Here is a 24,769-nt window from a genome sequence, read left to right as displayed (position 1 = left end):
TCTGGTATTGAATATATCGAACGACTCCCCTCACGATACGTCAGTGCACGTCACTGTTGAATGTGTCAGACGTGTTACATGTTTCAGGAGGGATAAACTTTAGTTGACAACGTAAAAGGTAAAGGTGTTGTCCTGCAATTTCTTGCACACGCCACTGCTGGTGGAAAGGTCTGCCCTAGAAAGAGCTCTGGAGAGTTCCCTCCAGAGGGGTATGTACATCGACAATGCACACTGTGTACAGGCTCTGTTGCCAAAACACTGCTGGACGAGGGCCTCCCCACGCCGTGCATGTTGCAGTGATGCTCTGAACCATACACTGCTTAATATGGATATGTCAATTCCGGGAGCATAAACGTGGGTGCATATAATATAGTACAACAAGTAACTTTTGGGACTGCCCACTGCTGCCCACAATGTAACCATACGGCAGCCTATAAGATCAGTTTTCTTTTTATATGGTGACCACCAATTCAAGCACTATCCAGGCTAAACTTCAGTCGCATTCCAGTGAATTGCTCACAGGTTTCTAAAAAAACATTTCCAAATTCTGACGAAGTTTACGATCTACGTGGCCACACAAGTCGGGCGTGGGAGCAATAGGGATAGAAGTGGCAGCTGCCCCTCACTCTTTAGGCAGGGTACCGGAAGGGCAAGTCAGATGCAGTGCCGCTCACTCCCTTAGCTTCTCCGTATGATTACCACATTATTGCCATGCACCTGGACTCATTCGCAAGAGATGATCACAGTTCTGGCTCACACTAAACTACAGAGAGTGCATGTGGCTGGAAACACTCGAATGGCAATGGAATGTTTTGTTGTAGTCTGGGTTTGTAGACCGGAGTTCCTGGAATAAACCCCACTCACACTCCACAGCAGTGCCTTAGCGGGTTGCCATGGACTTCCCGGTGCCAGGAATGAAATGGGACCTCCTGTCCTCTTCAATTCCTCTCCCCCTATAAGGCCTGTCCCTCTCCGGCCCGTGCGCCTCGATGCAGTAGTGCAGTCTGCACACTTGATATCTACGCCACTGCTCCACAGCTGATGTCCGCATCATGCTCGCCATGCTGTCTCCTGCAGGCTCTTTGCTGTGCTCATTTATCTCCGTCGCTGCGCGCGATCCCCACCGCACCTGACTGGAGTGGACGAAGGGGTGTGATCACCGCAGGGTCTCTCTCGCTCGCTCCCCTCTGATACACAGGACCCTCCTGAACAAGCAGTCAGTGAGGTGTTTCAGTGTAAATAATTGTCATGGTATTATATGGTTATTGTTTGGAGGGGGCGGGGAAGTGCATTGGTTAGTGCGCAACGCGACGAACCCTGAGTTCCATTCCCAGCCACAAGCGATATCTCAGTCGGTTCTGCATGCCCACACGCCCAACCTAAGACCGATTATAACCAACTCAAAAAGACCAGCGTGGTGAAGTATGGTCAAAGGACCCTCACTGCCAGATCAGCGTGGGGAGTCCTTTATCGAGCTGTAAATTTATACAGTATTATCATTAGCGTTATCCTTTCAATGTTACACACAGTATTGCGTCGCGTAACGTGTCTAACAAATTACAGCTGCTCTCGAGGTGATTTCATCTGACAGCAGCTGTGATAACAGCAGCTGGAACTGTCGGTCAGGAGCGTGAGACACGAGACTGCACATGCGGCGGGCAAGCTAACCCGTTGATTGCGTAAAACAAATAAATAAACTAAAGTCGGTGTCTCCAAAGAAAACAATGAAATGTTTTTCGTCCCTTCAGTCAATCAGCCCGAGGGCCTTCCGGACTAATGTTTAACTTGCCCAAGTGAGATGCGACCCGAGGCTCATAAGATTATGTTGAGTTACTTGCGATATTGAGCAAAATTTTTCTGGATATGAATACGTCTGGGAAGTGTCTGGAGCCAAGGATGGACGTGTCTAATGAGCAATACCGTACTTTTATGGCCGTGAGGTGGAAATTCCTCAAAGTTATTATTTGGTTCTTTCGGTTAAGTCACGTCTAAAGATAAAATAATAAATTAAATTAAATAATAGAATACGACGTTTCGATTGCAACACAAGCAATCATCATCAGGTATAATGAAATAGCGACATAAAATCTAACCAGAAAACTATAAACAGACATATTAGCAGACAGATATCACCAAGATACATAGAGAGAGCAACACAGGTAACAGAGAGAGGTGATCGTCTCTGTGGGGTGGCCTTAAATAGACAGAGGAGGACGGACGCAGAGAGAGGGAGGGGGGTTAGAGAAAAAATTAGCATATCAATGAGTGGACAACAAAACGTGGTGCTGCAAGTGCGATGACACGGCAAGCAAGCCTGAAAATCAGGAGAAGGACACACGAAAATTAAATAACCTAGCAAAATATCGAAATGTAATGTAATACAACACAGAGGGTCGGTCAACACACAATTAACGCATAGCCTGGTTGATTACGTATTTCAAAGATTGCTAAGTTAGAATTTAAGTGTGAACATTCCAAAGAGAGGACACAGGCAGAGAAAACAAGTAGTCAGAGAGAGAAAAAAGAAGATAAGTTTAAAACTTCCCCGTAGAAGTGGTTCAATCTTAATTTTAGAACTTTCGTGACTGCAGGAATTATTATTTGGCTCTTTCGGTTAAGTCACGTCTAAAGATAAAATAATAAATTAAATTAAATAATAGAATACGACGTTTCGATTGCAACACAAGCAATCATCATCAGGTATAATGAAATAGCGACATAAAATCTAACCAGAAAACTATAAACAGACATATTAGCAGACAGATATCACCAAGATACATAGAGAGAGCAACACAGGTAACAGAGAGAGGTGATCGTCTCTGTGGAGTGGCCTTAAATAGACAGAGGAGGGCGGACGCAGAGAGAGGGAGGGGGGTTAGAGAAAAAATTAGCATATCAATGAGTGGACAACAAAACGTGGTGCTGCAAGTGCGATGACACGGCAAGCAAGCCTGAAAATCAGGAGGACACACTAAAATTAAATAACCGAGCAAAATATCGAAATATAATGTAATACAACACAGAGGGTCGGTCAACACACAATTAACGCATAGCCTGGTTGATTACGTATTTCAAAGATTGCTAAGTTAGAATTTAAGTGTGAACATTCCAAAGAGAGGACACAGGCAGAGAAAACAGTGTGTCCTTCTCCTGATTTTCAGGCTTGCTTGCCGTGTCATCGCACTTGCAGCACCACGTTTTGTTGTCCACTCATTGATATGCTAATTGTTTCTCTAACCCCCCTCCCTCTCTCTGCGTCCGCCCTCCTCTGTCTATTTAAGGCCACCCCACAGAGACGATCACCTCTCTCTGTTACCTGTGTTGCTCTCTCTATGTATCTTGGTGATATCTGTCTGCTAATATGTCTGTTTATAGTTTTCTGGTTAGATTTTATGTCGCTATTTCATTATACCTGATGATGATTGCATGTGTTGCAATCGAAACGTCGCATTCTATTATTTAATTTAATTTATTATTTTATCTTTAGACGTGACTTAACCGAAAGAACCAAATAATAATTCCTGCAGTCACGAAAGTTCTAAAATTAAGATTTTCCTCAAAGTTGTTTCACGTTGCCAACTCTAGAGGGACAGACTAATTGCTGAGTCGACCTCACGATCGGGATTTGAACTCACAAACTTTAGATGAGTGAAGGGTTCCCATCTACAGCGATATCCGGCAGTATACTCTGGATCGGCACAAGATATATGCATGTGTAGAGGTGATCGCCACTCACCATTCAGTAACTTGCAGTACCACTGGGTGTCAACAGGGTGCAGCAGTATTACCTTACTGGGGAAATGCCATGGGTTAAACAGAGGTGAGAGCGGATCCAAACGACAGATCCTACTGGGGAAATACCCGGGGTCAAATAGAGGCGAGAGCGGATCCAAACGACGGATCCTGAGGGGATAAACCAGAAGGTTCCAGAAAGGGGGCGTGGCTTGGGCGAAGCCAGCTTAGAACCGGTATAAAAGCCAGAGCGCTGAGAGCTCTGGCTCAGTTATCTCCACATGAAGACTGAAGCCCGGGCTGAAGATAGGACCCTGGACCCCAAGCTCTACAGTCCTTCTAAGGGCTGGAGCTCAGTGAGGCCAGTGGTCAGGGGGAGAATAGGTCCCAGATAGACAGGACCCTGGATCCAAGCTCTACAGCCCTTCTAAGGGCTGGGGCTCAGTGAAACCAGTGGTCCAGACCCACAGACCGAGTGGTCGGGTAAGTTAGCCTCCCCTAGGTCCCAGTCGGAAGACGTTAGGCTAGCGGGTCACCAGTGATAGGTCCCTCTGAGTCCAGAGGCCATACCTCCCTAGGTATCGGGTAAGGAGGACCGTCATACCCCTTGTGTGTTAGGGACCGTGACGCAAAGAAAGACAATAAATATAGTATGCCTCATAAAGAAGTTTATTCGTCAATATTTGAACACTATACATGCAATTGCGCGTTTAAGAAAACATTATTTTCGATTTGTAGGTAATTGGTTTACGTAATCCCTACGACACCCGCGATACAAAAGCGGCAACAAAGTCTATACGCGCCAGGATGGTAATTGTACTTGATGTTTGAATTCCATCGCGACGCCCGACCCAGAATAATGACCTCGATTCGTGGTCTCGAATGGTGTACAGGCGAGTGTGGAGGGGAGCCTGGGGATTGTGTCTGTGATTGCCCGAGACAAAAATCCACGTGTACAACCAGCTCCGCCTTGCCAGTGGCTGTCCTCCTTGTGCCGCACGTTAGGGGCTTACTCACGTTAGGGGCTTACGCATGTGATCAATCTCTGCGTGATCCACCAACCCTAACTGCATGTCGCTAAAATGACATCGGTGCCGCGTCAAGTTCACGCTGTTAACCATGTGAGAACACCAGAGGCCACCATACCTGGTTCTATTTGCAAGAGTGACCTGGGTCACACCACCACATAATCTGTCTATGTACGGATTCGATTTAGCTCATTAATGAATGGACGGATTGCTGAATGAATAATTAATAAAATGCATGAATCAATGAAATAAACTCGCTCACTTCGCCAGCCTGAGCCAAGAAGGGCCATTGTCCGAAACGTCGCCTGTTATACACCGTTCACTTTTTTAAGGCGGTGTTATTGACGATTGCGTTGAGTTGTTTTGTTTATGTCTTCTTGGGCAAGTACCACGGGCAGCGTCTGCAATGCCTCGACGCAATGTGATGCGCCGGGCTGAGTTGAGTTGCGATCCCGAGCGGCCGCGTGGGGTGGCGCTGCGCTCCTGCACCGAACACAACCCCCCCCCATTCCGAGGCGCGCAGGGCATAGCGAAAATCAAAATAGAAACGCGGACAAAAACTAATAAAATAATAGGTGCGCGGAGTGAAGGGGCAGGATTGGGGTTAGAGGTGGGGATTGAGGCGGTGACAGGGCGAGTGTTAATTGGTTAGGGTTACAGGGCATCAGAGGGATAATACTATAGGGTTTTGTATTAATTAAACTAGAAACTTTATATATTTTTTTTATAAACTACAAACTATTCATATTTTTTACTTAAAACTTTAATGACTGCAGGAATTCATATTCTTTGGATCTTTCGGTAAAGTCACGTAGAATTAAAAAATCAAATTTTTTTTTTTATCTACGTGGCTTTACCGAGAGATCCAAAGAATATTTTTTATTTTACCAGGTAAGGCCCACTGAGCTTTTTTAGACGCGACTTGGGAGAATAAGCAAACTCCACATATACAGCTATCAGGGTCGGGATCGAGCCCACGACCTTTTCCATACCAGGCGAGGTAGTTAACATCTCGCCACCATGGTGGTTAGGATTACAAGACATTAGTGGGATGATTGGCTAGTTGGTTCTGGTTTAGTGTAGAGCTCGTACTAGTGGTGGCTGATTGGTTAGTTGGTTAAAGTTAGAGGTAGGGGTAGTAATAGTGGCTGGTTGTCTGTTGGCAAGGGATAAGACGTAAGGTAATATAATTGGACGCTTTTTGTTTTGGCACTCGGTTCGCATCAATGCCGCCAGGAGGCAACCTGCCTGGTCATGCGTGCAGGATCGGTCTAAACGAGAACCTTTGAACCGGCATCACTAAGGGCAAGGGGTTCGAATCCGGGTTCCATCGACCCGTGGCGAGGCAGGCTCCATGGGGTTCATGCACTTGTCATTCTTGCGTGGTTCTCGTGTAGAGCGAGTTGATGGTCTCAGACAGGTCACCTATGACAGCACGACATATATTAGCTACATGTAAAATGTATATGGTTACATTGAAGTCGGTTTATCCCAGTTCTAGTGTTCTGCCTCACGGCAGATGTGGGGGTGTGTTTACACAGGAACTTTCTGATATGGTGTTGAGTTTGGTCACGTGGCCAGGAAGTTATGATTTAAGGTTCTCTAAGCCACGAGGTAGGCGTTTCAGCCATCCCACAGAGTACAAAATGGAGGCACAAATATTGTCTCAGATAAGACAGGTGCATCGGTTCATTGTGGGACTTTAAGAAGCATTGTCTGTATGTTCGTTTATGTTCTTATAATACTGGGAATGTTGTTATAATGTTAGGATTGCCGTTATTATGCTGTAAATGCCTTTATGCTTTTAAATTGTTATGACAAATATGAGGTCTAGTTAACAACGAAGCCTGCCACTTGCATTATTGTGAATGTTACTTGTAGTTGGATAAGTCGAGCCAGACTTGTGCCCATGTAACTTTAATGCGTTCTTGAGCAGCACTGTACATTTAGGCTGCAGTATGGTGATTACACAAAGTGACCTTATTTAACACATTAGCTTATTATCTTGTTTCAGTGCTAATGCAGGTGCCTGGTCCATCCAGGACCTATTGTTGAGATTCATGTTATCTGAGACAATGTTATGATGCTCCAGTGTTCATTGTATTGCTATTGCAATTATTAACAGATGCTGTATTTCGTGCTGTGTTTTTCCATCAGTTTTACCTCATTCTATTCATTAAATACGTTGGAGTCGGATGTTCACCCTGGCTCTGAAGGTTTATTGAATGCGAGGTTAACTACTCGGATAGTGGTGCAAAGCAGCGCACAACAATGCCAAGACATCTAGTGTGGATAATATAGGCAATTGAATGGATCTCAAAAGCAGTTTTGTGATATTATTTAGCACAGACCGCTCGCAAACTCAGGGGCTGATGATAAATAACTACTTCTGAAGATACAGTTCTGAACGTAATTCATCGCGTGACGTGACGCTTATTGAACTATTGTGTCGTTTATTGGGATTTGTAATAACATGTTATTCGGGTGCTCTGATTTGTGCGAGACTTACTGTAAGAGCTCTCAATTGTATCATTTATCCCACTGAGAAGAGCTATTTGGATTCGAAATGTGATGAGAGAGAACGCTTCGTGAAGCAGAACTAGCGCGTGTGATGACAAATGTTGATTGAAAATCCATTGAACAGTCGACAAGTGATAATACGGGGGTGGTGCAGTGGCGCAGTGGGTTTGCTATGAACCTCTCTACCCGAGTTTGATTCCCAGACGCGGCCAACATTAGTGGCGGCGAGTGAAGTCTGAGCCGCTTCCTGGGCATCTTCGTTCCCCAACCTGGCACTGACCAGCGTAGTGAAATATGGTCAAGCAATCATACCCATGCAATGTTGGATTTACAAATTAGTGGGAATGATTTAATTTGTAACTATTAATGCACAATACGCAAATGCATGTATTTCTGTACACGTATAGATTTCACTATACTTAACATCGGTGTTCTTCACTAATTTACAGAGGGGGGCCACTTTCGCTGATAAGACATCATCAGTCTGAGGGCCGCCACACATTTCAAACCATTGGGGTTTGACAGCATGATGTTGATGGGGGGGGGCAGTGCCGGATTATTTTAGTGACAAAAGTAGCATATGCTACGGGCCCCGCACTTTCAAGGGCACCGCGCTAAATGCTTTCAAGCTATCAATTCTGGTTCAGTGATTCTGCACTTGCTCTATTACTATAGTACTATACTGCCTTCAACTTTTATGAACGACTGGGTGTTTAAGGTTAGCGATTTGTTGTATTATCTGGCTGTATAGCAAATTAAATAATACAATCACTTTACTATGCAAGTTAAACAATTATGTCTTTTAATATTTACGTGTTTTTTTATTTAGGGCCCCTTTATAGCATATGCTACAGGCCCCGCACTAGCTTAATCCGGCACTGAGGGGGTGTTTTCACATATTGTGTATTGTCGGGGACCACACGTCAGGAGCCGCACTAAAGGCCATCAGTGGCCCGCAGGCCTTGCATTGAAGACCACTGCTAAACATGAATACAACGCCAAGTTGAGACCAAAAAAATTTCCCTTTCAAGAGAGATACGTACACGTGCAGTGGTCAGCGATCGGTGGATAACACGCAGCTCGCGTCCAGGAACTAGATGGATTGTTACATCACAGGAAGCTGAGAGATGACATAAGATGGCTTGGGAGAGAGGCATTCATGCAGCAGTGGATTGACAATGACTGCTGCTGACGATGTGCACTTCCCGTCGTTGAATGGGAGGGGGAGGATGTGGAGTCGGCGTGTACTGTGTTACTTTGTCCCCAGGTCTCTTTTGTTGAACCGGAGCTGGTTTGTCTCAATGCGCGCTCTCACCTGCAGGTTTTTTTTTTATCAATGAAGCGCATGAATGAATGAGCGTTTGGATCGTTATGTCGTGCATTTATTCACCTGTGAAGCGCGCTGATTTAATGTTGGTGAACATCTTTATATGCTGAACCAACTGCTCATTAAAACGAAACGGTTAACATGGCACCTCCGATGACCACGGTTGGCTACATACGGTGCGAAAGAAGTACAACATACATATAGCATCCCCGGTTCATTGAGACGGAAATGAGCGCATGAGATGTAAGCAGTCATAACATTTATGTCAGTATCTGAGAGATACTGCAACTTTAACACTCCTGCAGTGTAGGAGTTAAAACTCTGGAAATCGCCTGATGATGCCGGATGTAATTACCAGCGAGAAACGTCGATCTTAATTGTTATTTGTTGTGAATTGATCTTCAACATATCGGTGTGCAATAATAAATTGGTCTGTTTGTTCACGTGACAAGTCTATGTATTTGACTGTGCGGGTGGATGAGGGTGTACGACACACATTGCATTGTACTCACGCGATGACCAAAAACATACATCGATGATGAATCATAGATACTGTAATACAACCCGCGCACATTCCATACACCATATGACATCACCCCCATTAATCATCATCATCAGGCATGGTCAATCCACTGCTGAATAAAAGCCTCCATTGGAACGTACACACACGGTATAATACACAGGACTACAAAGTCATGCAGCGTTCGTGGTTCTACATGTAACATACATGGATAGACGCATGCACGGTTACAGCAATAGGATTACGTTACGCCAAGTCAACTAACGAGGGCTCACACCCCCTGTAAATACTATCCACTCTACCCACTTTACGGTGTCTGTATACTGCATGTGCTTTGCAGACATAAGGTATACACGGGGCTTCGATTCTCACTAGATATGTTTTGTAATGCTCCTAGTCTGGCTTGGAGTAGGGATTATCGGCGTAAGGTACTTTCACTCGAGTACAAGGTTAACTCATCTATAGTAACCCTATATTATTGTACCCCATATTCCTACAATCATAGAAACAGGTCTAGGATCTAATTGGGCGAGATTATTGTGGAGTGGCTGAAATAATTCCCAGAACAGCGTTCCGGACCGATCCGGCTAAAACGAATCACGGAGTATAGTTTAAAGAGCGTACTGCACGCGCTATGCAAGCGGCGCTTCTTGCAAACAGTTGCAAGGCGCGTGGAAAGACGGGAACTGAGAATCGCTGCAGCCCAGCCTCCTCCACCCTCCCCTCCTCCCTCCCCTCCTCTCTCCGCCACAGCCTCCTCCTTCTTCTCCTACTCCTCCTCCTTCCCGACTCTGACGTTCGCTCTTGGGGGGGGGGGGATGTTTGTTGCGGGGCCGGCACATCCATCATGTATTCACGGCTCCGGCGATGGGCGCCTACCCTGGAATGATCGCGGTCTTCCTCCTCGTGTACTCCAGGATCGCCGCGGTGCGCTGCCAAGGTAAGGTAGCCGTCACGGCGAAGAGCGCGCGCGCGCGCGCGTGCGTGCGCGCGACCCTGCGATGGTCGGGTCGCCACGCGGCGTGGTGGTGATGATGCAGCGATGCGCATCAAATCTACCTGCCCGTGTATGTGTGTGTCTACGTCCGTGGTGAGTGTATGCTGTGTGTGTATGTACGTGTGTGCGTGGACAGCGAGGTGTGATCGATTAAAGAGCACTGAATCCAGGGTTCCTTTGCTCGCTCGCTCGCACTTGTTGATACGCCCTTAACACGTGGACCCAAGCCTACTCTCGTACCTATCTGTGTACGTCTGTCCGCTAGCCCCCTGTGACTGTGCCCCCCTTCGTGTTTCCATGCACACCCGTAACTCCTGTGTCCCGCTACTCCCGTCTGGATGATTGCGTGCCCCCGTCCCCGTATAACCGTATTGCCGTCCTTGGCTACACGTGCTGCATTGTTATTGCGCTGCGCTGGTTTCGAGAAGAATTGAGCGACGTTTTTATCTCGCCGTCTGTGCACGTGTCTGTGTGTACGAGGAGCAGCAGTGTAGCTGTTAACGCGCTGCGCGACCAACAGTGACAGTCATCTGAACCGGTCCTGGGCCTCCCCTATGTCGACTCAGCCTCAAACGAGTACCTGGTGCGGTGTGTAAACATAGCCACTGGAGAGACAAAGGCGGTCGGGCGTGGGTGCTGGCCACCCCACCCCCTTGTGTACCGTACGGGCCTTCAAAGGTGCTCGCTAACAGCACTTGTCCCAAAAGTATGTTAAGGTTATACGGGGGATTTTTTGTATGTCACTCCCAGGTCATTTGCCAATGCCTCTCACGACCCTGGTCTCTTGAGTTCTCGCCTAGTTAAACAAATGCACTGGAGTTTACTTGCTGTATGTGTCTTTGTACATGTATGTCTTTGTATGTGTGTGTGTGTCTCAAGGCCGTAATTATACTATATATTGGGGGGGGGGGGGGACAGATTCCCCCCCCCCCCAATATTCAAATATGCTCAAAATGTCCCCCCCCAATATTTTGCTATAAACAATATAAACAAATAATTGCTATGCTTTGTAAATAAAAATAACAATTTGCTAAACCTTGGCCATAATATCTGGACTTGTCTTCATATAACAATGCATAGATTTATGTTTATATGATTGTGGCTATGGTTGTACTTTATTAACCCCTAATCTCTGCCATTACATACAATGAAACAAGAAAAGGTAAAAAAGAAAAAACAGAGCAATGTAATACAATACACTATTAGACATTATTGTAAAAAAAAAGTCCATCCTATGTGTTAGTGATTTTTTTTATTTTAGGCAGGAAATTAGTTTTCAAATTTAGATTTTTTTTCTTGGGGGGGGGGGACCCCTAGACCCCCTGGAAGATTTGGTCCCCCCCAATGTTGACTCCATGGCTACGGCCTTGGTGTCTTGTATGTATAAACGCGTGTCGATGTGTGGGTGTCTCTGTATTTGTATAATTTTATATGTGCATCTTTTTTTTGTCTTTGCGTGCCTGAGTGTGTGTGTCTCTGTCTTGTGTGTAACTGTATGTGTCTGTAAATCAGTGTGTGAGTGTGTGTTTATGTACGTGCTCTGCTGTACAGAGACTCCGGTATCATCATGTCTGCAATCGTGCGCGTAACTACCGCTAAGCATCGTTCATTGTGCGCGCGTGTGCGTTATACTGCCAGTGGCGAGCGATGGCGTAGTGGTTTAGCGCACTGGACTACGGACCCGGCGACACGAGTTCGATTCCCGCTCACGGTCAGACACCAGAGACAATTGTCTGAACCTGTTCTGGGTCCTCCCAATGTCGACTCAGCCCAAAGGATTACCTTGTGCGATGTATATACATCGCCGCTGGGGAGACAAAGGCGGCCGGACGTGGTGCTGGCCATCCACGCAGTCTTGTGCCGTGCCGGCCTTCATAGGTGCTCTCTAACAGCACTTGCCCCGAAATTATGTTATGTCTATACGGGTGATCTTTGTCTTTGTGCGTTATATATATGAAGTACCGTTGATGACTCTTGGACACCGTTGGTGAGGCACACGTATTTATTCCGTACAAGTAGTCACAACTGTGGACATACAATACTAGAGGGGGTATCGGCCCCCTCACCCGGCTAGCTGGGAATACACTGCTAGCTATCTCTGACCTACCTCCTAGTCCTCCACTAACGGGCAAGGGGAGGCTGTCTGGCCCGACACTGGTAAGTCGGGCTACGGTACCCGGAGTCCCAGAGCACTAGCTCTGGTTCTCGGGACCACGCCGCTGGCTCGGTTCTGCGCGGCCCTGACAAGGGCGGCGTCCCAGGGGAGTCCAGGGCTCTAGCTAGACGATCTTCGGTCTTCACTAGTTTAGCTTTAACATTCTGCCCCGAGCCCTCTGACACATCCCCCTTTATACTCCACCCCCGCTGAGGGGTGGGGCCCCGGGCTGCCTGGTGCGGACGTCGTTGAGAGCACCCCCCCCATGCACTCACGTAGCCCCGCCCACTGTGTTTGTTTCCCATAAGCTGCCATGCATAACGGCTCTCTCTCTAACACCCCTACATATACTACCAGCCACGTTACTTTTATCCTAACGCGTAAATCATACGATGAGATTTCCTACATGCTTTCATAATAATTTATCCTCTCGCCTTATTTATTCGTTCAAAACAAGCCGGCTATTACACAACCAACAGCTTGAGTATGTCCTGAAAGGTGATTAATGCGGGGCCAGCATTAATATGGGCATGTAATTGCAGCGCACGGCGTTGTGATTATATGCATGAGTGAGCCCGGACAACCTATTATGAGATTTACGCGGAATAATTTCGGCGGAAGGGCTGGCTGCCCCCCGCGCACGCCTCCCGCGTGCCTGCGCTCGCGAGGGGAGCCGGCACAGCCGTCATCTTCTTGGCTTGACCGCGATGCTGAAGGAAATGAGTGGGGGATTAGATCGGTCTTGGGTTTCGTGGCCAAGATAACTCACTCGAGTTGTGTGCTGTGCGGCATCGCCCCCCCCACCCTTTGAAAAAGCAAAGATCCCCTGCATAGCCTTAACCGATTTTTGGGCCACGGCACGCGAGGGGGGTGGGTGGCCAGCACCACGCCCGGCCGCCTTTGTCTCCCGAGTGGCGATGTTTAGACATCGTACTAGATACTCGTTTGAGTCTGAGTAGACCTAGGGGAGGCCCAAGACTGGTTCAGATATTCGTCACTTGTGTTGGCCGTGAGCGGGAATCGAACTTGGATCGCCTATAATTTTGAAATCTGGGCCAGGATTATCTTGCTTAAACAGATAATGCTGAATAAGCATTCTATATTATCAACCATGGACTATCCACTGCTGGATGAATGCCTCCCAAATCCATTCTGCGATGCAACAATCCACGTAACACCTAGGCACGCGCTGATTCGGTCGTTCCATCTCATCGGTGGCCTTACTCTGGGACGCGTTCCATTCCTTGGCTGCCACTCCGTTATTGTTCTCCATGAAGAATAATGCTGGATAATATTGGTGTGAAAAGCGAACCTACGGACTAAAAATTAGTTTTATTTGTATGTGGAGACAGAACGGAGGTGACCAATGACATGGCGCTCCGCAACAGAGCATACACAGTATACACCTGGAGTGAGTCCAACTGAGTCACATACGTTATCTTAGGAGCAACACTATTTATTTACACAACAGTACGTAACAAAGCACAATCTACACTCGGGTCTCGAATGCCGATCTAACCACGCTACGGCAGAACTAGACATGGTTCGCTATCCCAGTCCGGACCACAAGCTGGGTCCCGGAACGCGTGGCTAGAGGCGTCTTCTCCCCGACGTGGATCTTCGTAACATCAGCACACGAAGAACCTCGAGCTCCTCACGGGGTCCTCGTTATATGCCCCTGGACTGGGGCTGGCTCCACCCTTCGCCCCGCCCACCTTCCAGGTCTCTCGAACTCCTTCTCGAAGATTCCCGAGAGCTCCTTTGGACCACGTGACCGCCCCACGGCTCCCGTCCACCGGTGCCCCCCCTCAAATATCATCCGTTCACGTGATAGCAGGTCAACCAGAGTATCATGCCCACAAGGAGACCCTGGCTGGCAGACGCTCCCTCTCGCTCCCTCACCGGGAACCCGCACTGCACACTGCTCGTGGTGCCCCCGCGCTAACCAGCACTCACACAAGCCCCGCTAGGGCTGGTACTACATCCCATAACCCGGGCTGCCCATAATGACAACACCTTACCCGCCGTGGCTTCGTAAGCCCCGGCACCATACAGTGACAAGCACAGTCACTACACACCTATGCCCAGTGTGAAGTGGAATTCGCAAAACGTCCATGCGCAGCCACACCTCAGCATGACGCTGTAAACCGAGTGCGTTCTTACACATGTGGACAAACAGATCCGAGAAAATTGCGTTGTCTACAAATACGCAATCGCTCGTGCACACTTGTGGTGAATATTCTACAGCAGGTGGTAGGGCTTCTGCCAATGCTAATTATAGTATTGCTTTGCACCAATTTAGCCACGTTATATAATGTACTAGCGGGAAGTACCCGGCGTTGCCCGGGCGAAAAAGACACACACACACATCGAATTACACACACACAGACATCGACCCACACACACAAACACATCGACTTCCACACACACACATGGAATCAAACACACAGACATCTACTTACACACACGCACAAGGAGTAACACACAGACATTGACTTTAGACACACACATGGAGTTACACAAACACATCGACTCTCACACACACACGTAGAATTACACACACACATCGACTCACACACACACATACATAGAGTCACACACACATCGACCTACACACACACATATGGACTTACACCCACACACACACATCGACTAAGACACAAACACATGGATTTAAACACACACATGAACCCACGCACACACATCGACTTACACACAGACATCGACTCACACACACACATCGACTTACACACACACATCGACGCAGACACGCACATTGACTCACACGCACACATGTAATTAGACACACATTATTGTAAAAATTACTACACACACACACACCATGCACACACATTGACTAACACACACACATCGACTGACACACACACAGCGATTTGCACACACACACATCGACGTATACACACAACAACAATCGCCATTCGCCACTAAGTGGCGGTGACGTCACCACGACGCTTGTGCCAGGCTATGTGCACCTTGAGGCCACGTGAAGTGTCGAACTCCCACTGGCAGTAGGTCACAGGGCAGACCCAGGTGCCACGGGTCGGCTGACTGAGATGACTGGCTGATGGACCACCTGTGCCCGTTACTGTGCCAACTTGCTTTGCTTTAGCCACCTGGCGCTCTGCTCATTGTTGTGAGTGTTGCTCCTCTGTCCTCCCTTGTTGTTGGAGGGCGACTTCCTCCAACTGCCCAGTAGCGTCCTTCACAAGCCTCCTCCACAGAGGCCGATCTTGACACCGCTGGTACCAGTCATCGGCAAGTCCACTCAGCTCCACATCCTCCTGTACCACATCACTCCATCTCTTTTCTAGCCCGTGCCACGCCCGTTTAGCCCCCTCGACCCAGCCGAACAAAAGCTGTTTGGGCATGCGGTGATTGGGCATGCGGGCTACATGGCCCAGCCAATGCAGCCTTGCCTGCCAGAGGAGCTCACCGATGGAACTTTGTCCAGATCTTTCAAGGATTTGTGAGCTCCTCACACAATCCAGCCGGGATAAACCCAGGATTGATCGTAGGCAGGCCAGCCTAAATGTTTCTAATCGGTGAAGATGTTCCATTAGGGGGGTCCACGTTTCGCAAGCGTAGAGAAGGGAGGGAATGACTGTGGCCGAGAAGACCCGAAGCTTTGTGCGGAGCAACAGACCAGGTAGCTTCCACACAGCGTTACGCAACTGATGAAAAGATAATGCCGCTCGACTGATTCGGAGTGAGACGTCTGCTGTTAAACCGGAGCCGGTCATGAGCATACTGCCCAGGTATGGGAAACTCTCCACTTTCTCCACAACTGCCCCATCACCGATTTGGAGTTGTGGGGGGGGGGGGGAGTGCCCGATGGTACAAAATACCCAGGCAGGTGCTTCGTTTTTGTGGGGATGACGGTAAGGCCCCACTTCTTAGTGGCACACTCCAGTTTCAGCAGCAGCGCCTCCAACTCCTCCTTTGAGTGAGCCGCAATTACCAGGTCATCGGCATACATAACGTGGTTGACCAATAGAGAGCCATCATTTGACGGCACCCAGGCATCGATCAGCCTCCCATTGTATCTGTAGCAGATGGAAATTCCTCCGGTACAGCTACTGAAGGCTTCACGAACTACGTGGTCGAAATAGATGTTAAATAATGTTGGAGCCAGAGGAGATCCCTGTTGCACCCCAAGGTGAATAGCGAATGGCTCCGACTCTCGGCCACGTAGTATTACCTGGACCCGCTCACCATCATGAATGTCCTTAATGATTGTGAGCAGTGGGTCAGGGACTACGAAAGCACGAAGAATAACCCAGAGCCCAGGCCTACTGATGGTATCATAAGCCTTGACCAGGTCAGGTAAAGCAGAGATGTAGGTCTTGTTGGAATTCCCTACATCTCTGCTGTAGCAAACGGACAGAAAATATGGCATCTGTGCAGGACCGCCCTTTCCTGAAACCACATTGGGGCTCCGTAAGCCTCTCCTCAGCGTGCCTAGCAAGGCGGTGTTGAATAATCCTTGCCAGAACCTTTCCCGGCACACTGAGGAGTGAGATGCCCCTGTAGTTGTTACACTCTGTGCGGTCTCCCTTCTTAAAGATGGGGACCACCAGGGCATCCTTCCAGTCCTAATGATGGTAATAGGTGTGGCGCTGCAGGTTACTTTTTTGATGGAATTAAATAGGGATTTGTGGTCGCGGGCCATTGAGGCAAACTCCATCTCCTCAGCAACCCGCGACCACCATCCTTCCTTGCAGCGCCTCACAGCTCTCCGAACCTCGGAGCGAAGGCTGCGGCAAGCCTCCTCATTCTCCGACGTGGGATGCTGTAGCCGATGAGAGTGGGCCTGTCGCTTTTTCTCAGCCAGCTTGAACACCTCCTCTGTCAGCTAGAGTCTCTGGGGGTGTCTGGACCACGTACCCAAAGCAGCCATTGCAGCTGCCTTAGTCATAGTCCTAAACCTCACCATTTGACCCTCAACATCTGGAGGAGTGGGGGACGATGCCAACCCCAGCCGCAAGCGATGATGAAATTCTCGCTTGCAACTTTCATCAGCTAGCTGAGACCAGGCCACCTTAGGTTTGAATAGGGTCCTGGGTGTACACCCACCACCGGAGTGGAAGAATGGCAGGCGCATCTTACAGATGACTAGTCGATTGTGAGAGGGCAGATCAGCTCCACGGTAGGTCCTGGTGTCAAGCACATGGGCCCGCATCCGCTGTTCCTTCACTATGTAGTCCAGCCTTGGACCCAGCATGCATCCATGCTGTTGTATGGATGCGCCGATCCCAGAACAGAATGTTGGTAATTGCAAGCCCATGGGCTACACAAACATCTAGCAGCCTCCTACCGTGATTATTGAGCTGATCTGGCCCATGCATTCCAATCACTTCAGACCAGGTGCCAGCATCATGACCAACTCGGGCATTAAAGTCACCCAACAAGATGACTCTGTCCCGAGGGGCCACTTTAGCTAGCACCTGTGACAGGAGGTCATAGAAGGCATCTAACTCATCGGCCTTGCCTGCATCCCTCCACGGATGTTCGTCTTCGGTGGGGGCATAAGTAACCATAACCGCATCACTCCTCACCTCCGGTTGATGGGAAGGCGAGCCCAACGTAGCCTGGGGCTTACAGCTTCCCACACCTCACCACCACGCTCCCACGCCCCCTTCATTCTTTTGTTCAGAAGAAAAGCCATTCCCTGTTGTTTGGCAGTCTCCTGCCCCGAGTATGGGACTGTCCACCCCTCATGGTGGCAGGAGCCAGGGCCGGTCCGTCGGACCTCCTGAATACCACAGAGATCCAGGCGGTACCGGTCCAGCTCCCGACAGAGGAGTGGAAGCCTTTCCTCCGCAGTGAGCGTTCGAACATTCCACGTGGCCATCCATAGTGGCTTTTTGTTGTTTCTGGAGGAGCCCTATCTCGGCCTCGCTGTGCGCTGCATTGCACCGCTAGTCGAGTAGATAACCTTGTGTTCAATAAACCCTCGGAGCCAGGATGAACGTCCAACTCCAATCATCATTTATTGATTTTAACAAGGTAAAACTGGTGAGAAAACACAGATACAGCATCTGTTATAACCCGGAAACACCAACACAATGAACACCACAGCATCAGAACATTGTCTTAGATAACAATAGATCCTGGACGGACCAGGCCCCTACATTACCACTGAACAACTACACAAAAGTACAAGCCGGTGCGTTGCATAAAGGCACATTGTGTATTCATCCCACTGCACCCCAAATGTACAGCATTACACAAAACACTAAACTGAGGATGAGATACTTCGTCATCTTTGCTCTCAGGATCGCAACAGAGCCACCTGGGCACAAGTCTGACTCGACCTACTAAATCACAAGTAACATCCACAATAAGGAAAGTTGCAGGCTTCGTTGCTAACTAGGCCTCGTATTTACCACAACAACTTAACGGCACCATAAAGGCATTTACATCACTATAACGGTCATTCCAACATTACAACAGCATTGTCAATATTATAAGAATATAAACAAACTTACAGACAATGCTTCTCAAAGTCCCACGATGGACAACTGCGTTTGGCTTCACTAAGACGCGATGTGTGCCGCCATCTTGACTTATCTGTGTAATGGCCGACGCCCGCGTGGTTCAGTGGAAATCTAAAATCATAACTTCCTGGTCACGTGACAAAAATTAGCATCAAAAACAGGAAACTCCTGTGTGCATACGCCCCCCCCCATCTGCCGTGCGGCAAAACTCCAGCCGTGAGACAGAACACTCCCCGTCTGGAATCTAAGAGATACCACCATTTATTTCCTATCTAAACAAATGTATAACAACTTCGACGGGTCAACTTATTTGTCCATATCTTTGCGGGAGAGAAGTAGTACTGTCTCGACTATGGGCCTGACGAAAGTTCTTGCGACACCTTGCTTCGCAATCATAACCTCGACTTTTCGAACTTTTCCATCGGCACTTGGAATCGACTTGAGGATGCGGCCCATTGGCCACTCATTCCGTTTGGCTTGGTTGTCCTTCAGTAGGACGAGGTTGCCTTCTTGGATGTCTGGTCTGTTAGACTGCCACTTGTTGCGCACTTGGAGTGTCGTCAGGTACTCGTTTTTCCAGCGACGCCAGAATGTGTTCGCGAAGCTCTGCACTTGTCTCCATTGACGTCTGTAGAGGTCTGCAGTGCTGGCCTCCTCGGTAGGTGCTGTGAGCACGTCTGCCTTCTGGGTAAGAAGTGTAGCAGGAGTCAAGATGAATGGTGACTCCGGGTCGGTTGAGACGGGGATCAGGGGTCTTGAGTTAATTATGGCTGAGACCTTGGCCATGAGAGTGGTCAAGACCTCATGACAGAGCCGTGTGCACCCAACATCACATAGCATGGAGTCGAGAATGCGTCGAGCAATCCCGATCATGCGTTCCCAGGCTCCACCCATATGCGAAGAGTGGGGAGGATTGAAGATCCATGTGCAGCCTTGGTCACTAAGGTATTTCCTGATAGAATCATCTTCAACATTCTCTGTATTGATCTTAAGCTCTTTACATGCTCCTATGAAATTGGTTCCACAATCAGAATGGAGTTGCTTGGCTGGCCCTCTGATGGCGAAGAATCTCCGGAGTGCATTTATAAAGCTCGAAGAGTCCATGGACTCGATGACTTCGATGTGCACTGCTCGTGTACTCATACAGGTGAACAGCACTGCCCAACGTTTGCTGTTCGCGAGCCCTCCTCTGGTGCGGCGGGAGATGACTGTCCATGGTCCGAACACGTCGATCCCTATAGAGGTGAAGGGAGGTTCCACACTGAGTCGATCGGCTGGGAGGTCTGCCATTTTCTGTTCTTCCTGTTTTCCACGTAGCTTACGACACCTGATACACTTGTGGATTGTACTGGCGATGCACCTCTTTGCTCCAACGATCCACAGCCCTGCAGATCGGATTGCTCCTTCTGTGAAGTGCCAACCTTGGTGCTTGACCTTCTCGTGGTAGTGGCGCACAAGTAAGATTGCGATGTGGCTCTGGCTTGGGATTATGAGGGGGTTTCGTTCATTCTCATCTAATTTTGCATTCCCTAGCCGACCACCGATCCTGAGCAAGTCGTCTTTGTCCATTCTGGGGTTTAGCTTCCTGAGGGTGCTGACCCTAGGAAGGTCTTCTCCCTTGTTGATGGCCTTGATCTCACTTGCATAAGCTGCCTGTTGCACACAGCGGAAGATTGATTTCCTTGCTCTGGAAAGCCCGTCTTCAGTGCGTGGTACTGTGCAGTGATGCCATCCATTGCAGCTACCAGTGGTGCCTCTCATCGGGCGATGGAAGCAGTCTGCGATATGGTTAAATGTGCTATCGCTCGCACAAGCGTCGTCCATTTCGAGAAATGTTCAAAATGGTGCGGACTCAGTGGACTGCTTGGTCGCACATTCGTTACGAAAATTTTCACTTGAGGACGAATCTCCTTGTCTGACTCGGGCTCTATGAGTCCAAAGGTCTCCTTGGTAGTACATGGGCCACTGTCACGTCGTAAAAGGAACGCTGGACCCGTCAGCCAGATGGTTTGCTTCAGCAGAGATGCAGGGACGAACCTAGTTGTGAGATCTGCTGGATTCTGGTCAGTTGGAACGTAATTCCATTGCTCCGGCTGCGTCGATCTCCTGATGCGTTCCACCCGGTTGCTGATGTAGGTGTAGAACCTTCTGGTTTGGTTGTTTATGTAGCCTAGTACGACCTTACTGTCTGTGTAGAACTTGACCACGTCCAGTTTGACGTCCAATTCGTCTAAGATCAGTTCCGCCACTTCTGTAGCTAGAACATCTCCACGCAGCTCGAGCCTTGGGATGGTATGTTCTGGTTGTGGGGCCTTGCCGTGGAACTCCTCCCAGGATTCCCACTCGGATGACAGCTCCGGGTCTAGGAACGGAGAGGCCACGGCCGCAGCGACCACTGCCACGACCACCAGCAGAGCGACGAGCAGTAGCTTCGTCTTTGGCTTCCTCTTGTCAGTCAGGACTGGCTTGGAGAAACGTGGAAGAACAAACTCCAGCGAAGACGGTGGATGTACAAGCGAAGTCGTGGTGGTTTCTTCGTAAGTCTGCACGGTACAGCCTTGACTTTTCTCGCCGAGTTTCTCTTTCAGCGTGAAGTGGTTGGGGCACGGTTTGAAGAGCGACGTGCGCCCATTCGTGAGCACACTTGTTCTGAATGTGCTAATGCGGTCTGGTTTGTGTGTTCCATCGAGACAAACATCACCTACGATGACCCATCCTAGGTCGAGTCTCTGGGCGTAGGGAGTGTCGTGAGGTCCATTGCGTTGATCACGAACCTTGTGGACTCTCAGCATGTCCCTGCCTAGCAGAAGTAAAATCTGTGCCGCGTGATCCAATGGCGGGATGAACTCTGCTATGGGTTTCAGGTGTGGGTGGTGACGTGCAACTTCGGGCGTGGGAATCTCACTCCTGTCGTCCGGTATCTCATTGCACTCTGTCACCGTAGGAAGGGCTAGCTTCATGGTGCTATCCATGGTTTCCACCATGAGGCCGCTCGCTCTTCTTCCCGCTGTCTCCATCAGTCCTGAGCATGTTCTGAGCGTGTATGGAAAGGAATTCCCACCTACGCTTAGCTGATCAAAGAACTCTGACCTTGCCAAAGACCTGTTGCTCTTGTCATCCATTATGGCGTACATCCTTACTGCCCTTTCAGGATGTCATTTGGGATACACTCGGACGAGGCATATCTTTCAGCAAGATCTTCCTTTGAAGCCTCCTCCACAGACTTCTGTGCATTTGGTTGTGATTGACGAAGTGAGTGCGGCGGTCTCGCATTGCTCCCCGCTGTGCTCTGCTTCGGGATCGGAAGCCTTAGTGCCACTGGGTTTGGAGTAAAATGTGTGCAGAACAGTTGTGTGTTTGTCGCTGCCACATTCCTCGCACTTGATATCTGCCTTGCAATTCCTTGCAAGGTGGTTTGTAGAAGCACAGCATTTGAAGCACACTCCAAATTCTTTCAGCATGTTCTTCCGCTCTTCCAATGCCTTCCTCCTGAACTCACGGCATTTCTGGAGGGAGTGAGGTTCATCATGCAATAGGCATTGCTTCTCTGAATCCTCTAACTTTTTATTTGTGGTGGTTGCCTGGACGGAGTTTGCGAATGTCGTAGGAGAGACCTCAGTCTTGTGTACGGAAATTGGCACTCTCGCTATTCCTCGTTTTGCCATTGCTCTTTCCATTTTTGGGAGATCTGGACTGGAAATCCCCGTGGTGCCAAACATGAAACTCGAGTCATTTCTGGTCTTAGCCAGGTTGCGGATAAAAAAAAGAATGGGGGGAATGCAACCTGATGCTCTGACTTGTATCTTGAACCCGCTGTTCTCCATTTTTCCTGAACGTCAAATGGCAATTTCTCTATGATGGGGTTCACGCCATGGTAGGTATTCAAGAAAATGAGACCTGGTAAGTAGGGGTCAGCCTTGGCTGATTCAAGCTCCATCAAAAGATCTCCAAGCTCTCGTAACCTTTTATTGTCCCTACCAGAGATTTTTGGAAAGTTCTGCAACTTCTTGAAGAGAGCCTTCTCAATAGTTTCTGGGCTACCATAGCACTCCTCGAGCCTCTCCCAAACCGCATGCAGGCTTGAGGCGGGGTCGTCAATGTTTGCTGACCGGATCCTCTTTGCGTACTCTGCAGATTCATTTCCTAACCATTTCACCAACAGGTCGAGTTCTTCACTTGCAGAGATGTTTGCATTTCGGATTGCATTCCTGAAGGTAGATCTCCAGGCTCGATAGTTCTCAGAGTGGTCATCAAACTTAACGAGTCCTGTGTTGATTAGTTCACGGTGAGCCAGGTACCTATCAAAGTCCCCTAATCCTGCTGATCCAGGGTGTGTCCATACTGGCGCTTGTGAGGTGGCATTATTGGCTGTATTGCCTTGCATGCCGTCATTTGCGATGGCGTTGGACTGTGGGCCAAAAGAGTTGCGATCACGTTGGTTTGATCCCTTTATGTGACTGTCTGGAATGTGGGTCTGACCTGATGCATCCACGTCTGACCCCTCGTGTGCGACGCTGAGTCGGCGACTAACTGCTAGGGCAGGATATGCATTTCCACCATTCCCGTAGACAGCGTTCATGTTCATTCGGTGTGGAGATGGCGATGCCTGAACGTCCACCCTTTGTTCAGTATCGTTTGGTGGAGGAGCATTGATGCATTGTTCTGACCAGTCCAAAATATTTTTTTCTGGTGAGTTGATCACGGTCCTTGACAGGTATCTGAGTGCCAACTCACTCCAATTCTCTTCCTTATCCAGGTTGGCTGCTGCCTCGATCACCTCTGCCTGGGCCCTTGCAGCAGCTGCTTCCTTTTTGAGTTGTAGGGTGCTTAACTTAGCATCCAGCTCAATTCTCTTCCTTGTGGCAGTAGCCACTAATATACTTTCTTGCTCTTCAAGCTCTGCTTTCTTCCGTGCAGCAGTAGCCGCTAATGTACTCTCTTGCTCTTCAAGCTCTGCTTTCTTCCGTGCAGCAGCAATTGCTATGCTTGTTTCTTCCTGCTCTGCTTTCCTCCGTGCGGCAGCAGTTGCTATGCTTGCTTCTTCTTGTATGTGGGCCTTTTCAATTAGCATAGCTTCCTCTTCAGCCATGTAGGCAATACGGGCGTTTGCTGCTTCTGCTGCTGCGCGTGCCTGAGCTGCTGCCATACTAGTAGATGATGTCTTTGAGTGTGCTGAGGCTTTAGATCTTGTGGTGGACCTGGATGAGACAGAGTGCTGAGATCGTGTCTCTCTTAAGCCCTCCACAAGGTCCATTGCATCTTGTATCACTGCCTGCACATTATCATCGAGCAGTTCGAGAAAGTCCTCTTGCATGCGCACTCCCTCAATGCCCTCATCTGTTTTCACCTTCATCAGGAGGGAGATATATTTATTTGCCAGGAGCTTGTAGCTTGAGCTGCTCACCTTCACTCGCTGGATGGCCCGCTGAATTGAGGCCACTGTGTCTGAGGCGTTTGAAGCTTCAGATAAATCTGCTTCAACCCGGTCCCATGCCTGTTGTATCCTGGCATCAAGGTCCTGTTTCTCAGCATCATAGCTTTCCAAGGCCCGTTGTGTCAACCTGACCTCTCTTTGGGGCCTTGAACTCCCTTGGTCCTCTTGAGGCAGGATGGGAGGTCCTGGATTGCTTAAATCACCTTCTTCAGCATCTCTCCCTGCTGAACTGTGGCTTTCCATGCTGTGATGCTTGCAACACAATTTTTAATGTAGACTTGTTGCAGAGCTCCTTGCTTGCTGCAGGCTGACTGCTTGAGAGCTCCTTGCTTGCTGCAGGCTGACTGCTTGGGAGCTCCTTGCTTGCTGCAGGCTGACTGCTTGAGAGCTCCTTGCTTGCTGCAGGCTGACTGCTTGAGAGCTCCTTGCTTGCTGCAGGCTGACTGCTTGAGAGCTCCTTGCTTGCTGCAGGCTGACTGCTTGAGAGCTCCTTGCTTGCTGCAGGCTGACTGCTTGAGAGCACCTTGCTTGAGCTGGT

At 48.9% G+C, this 24,769-nt stretch overlaps 1 protein-coding gene across 1 annotated transcript in view; it reads left to right on the top strand.

Annotated features, from left to right (window-relative positions):
* Window positions 1–9,918: 9,918 nt before the first annotated feature.
* RECK (reversion inducing cysteine rich protein with kazal motifs) overlaps window positions 9,919–24,769 on the top strand; it is a 134,050-nt gene continuing 119,199 nt past the window's right edge. Inside the window, exon 1 of the mRNA XM_078594813.1 lies at window positions 9,919–10,067. Within this exon, the coding sequence (XP_078450939.1) occupies window positions 9,995–10,067 (73 nt within the window). The 5' untranslated portion in view covers window positions 9,919–9,994. The remainder of the gene's footprint in view (window positions 10,068–24,769) is intronic.

This window comes from Lampetra planeri, chromosome 1, assembly GCF_965212315.1.
Source record: "Lampetra planeri chromosome 1, kcLamPlan1.2.h2, whole genome shotgun sequence".
Classification (NCBI taxonomy): domain Eukaryota; kingdom Metazoa; phylum Chordata; class Hyperoartia; order Petromyzontiformes; family Petromyzontidae; genus Lampetra; species Lampetra planeri.
This window is presented reverse-complemented; position numbering and strand designations above follow the sequence as displayed.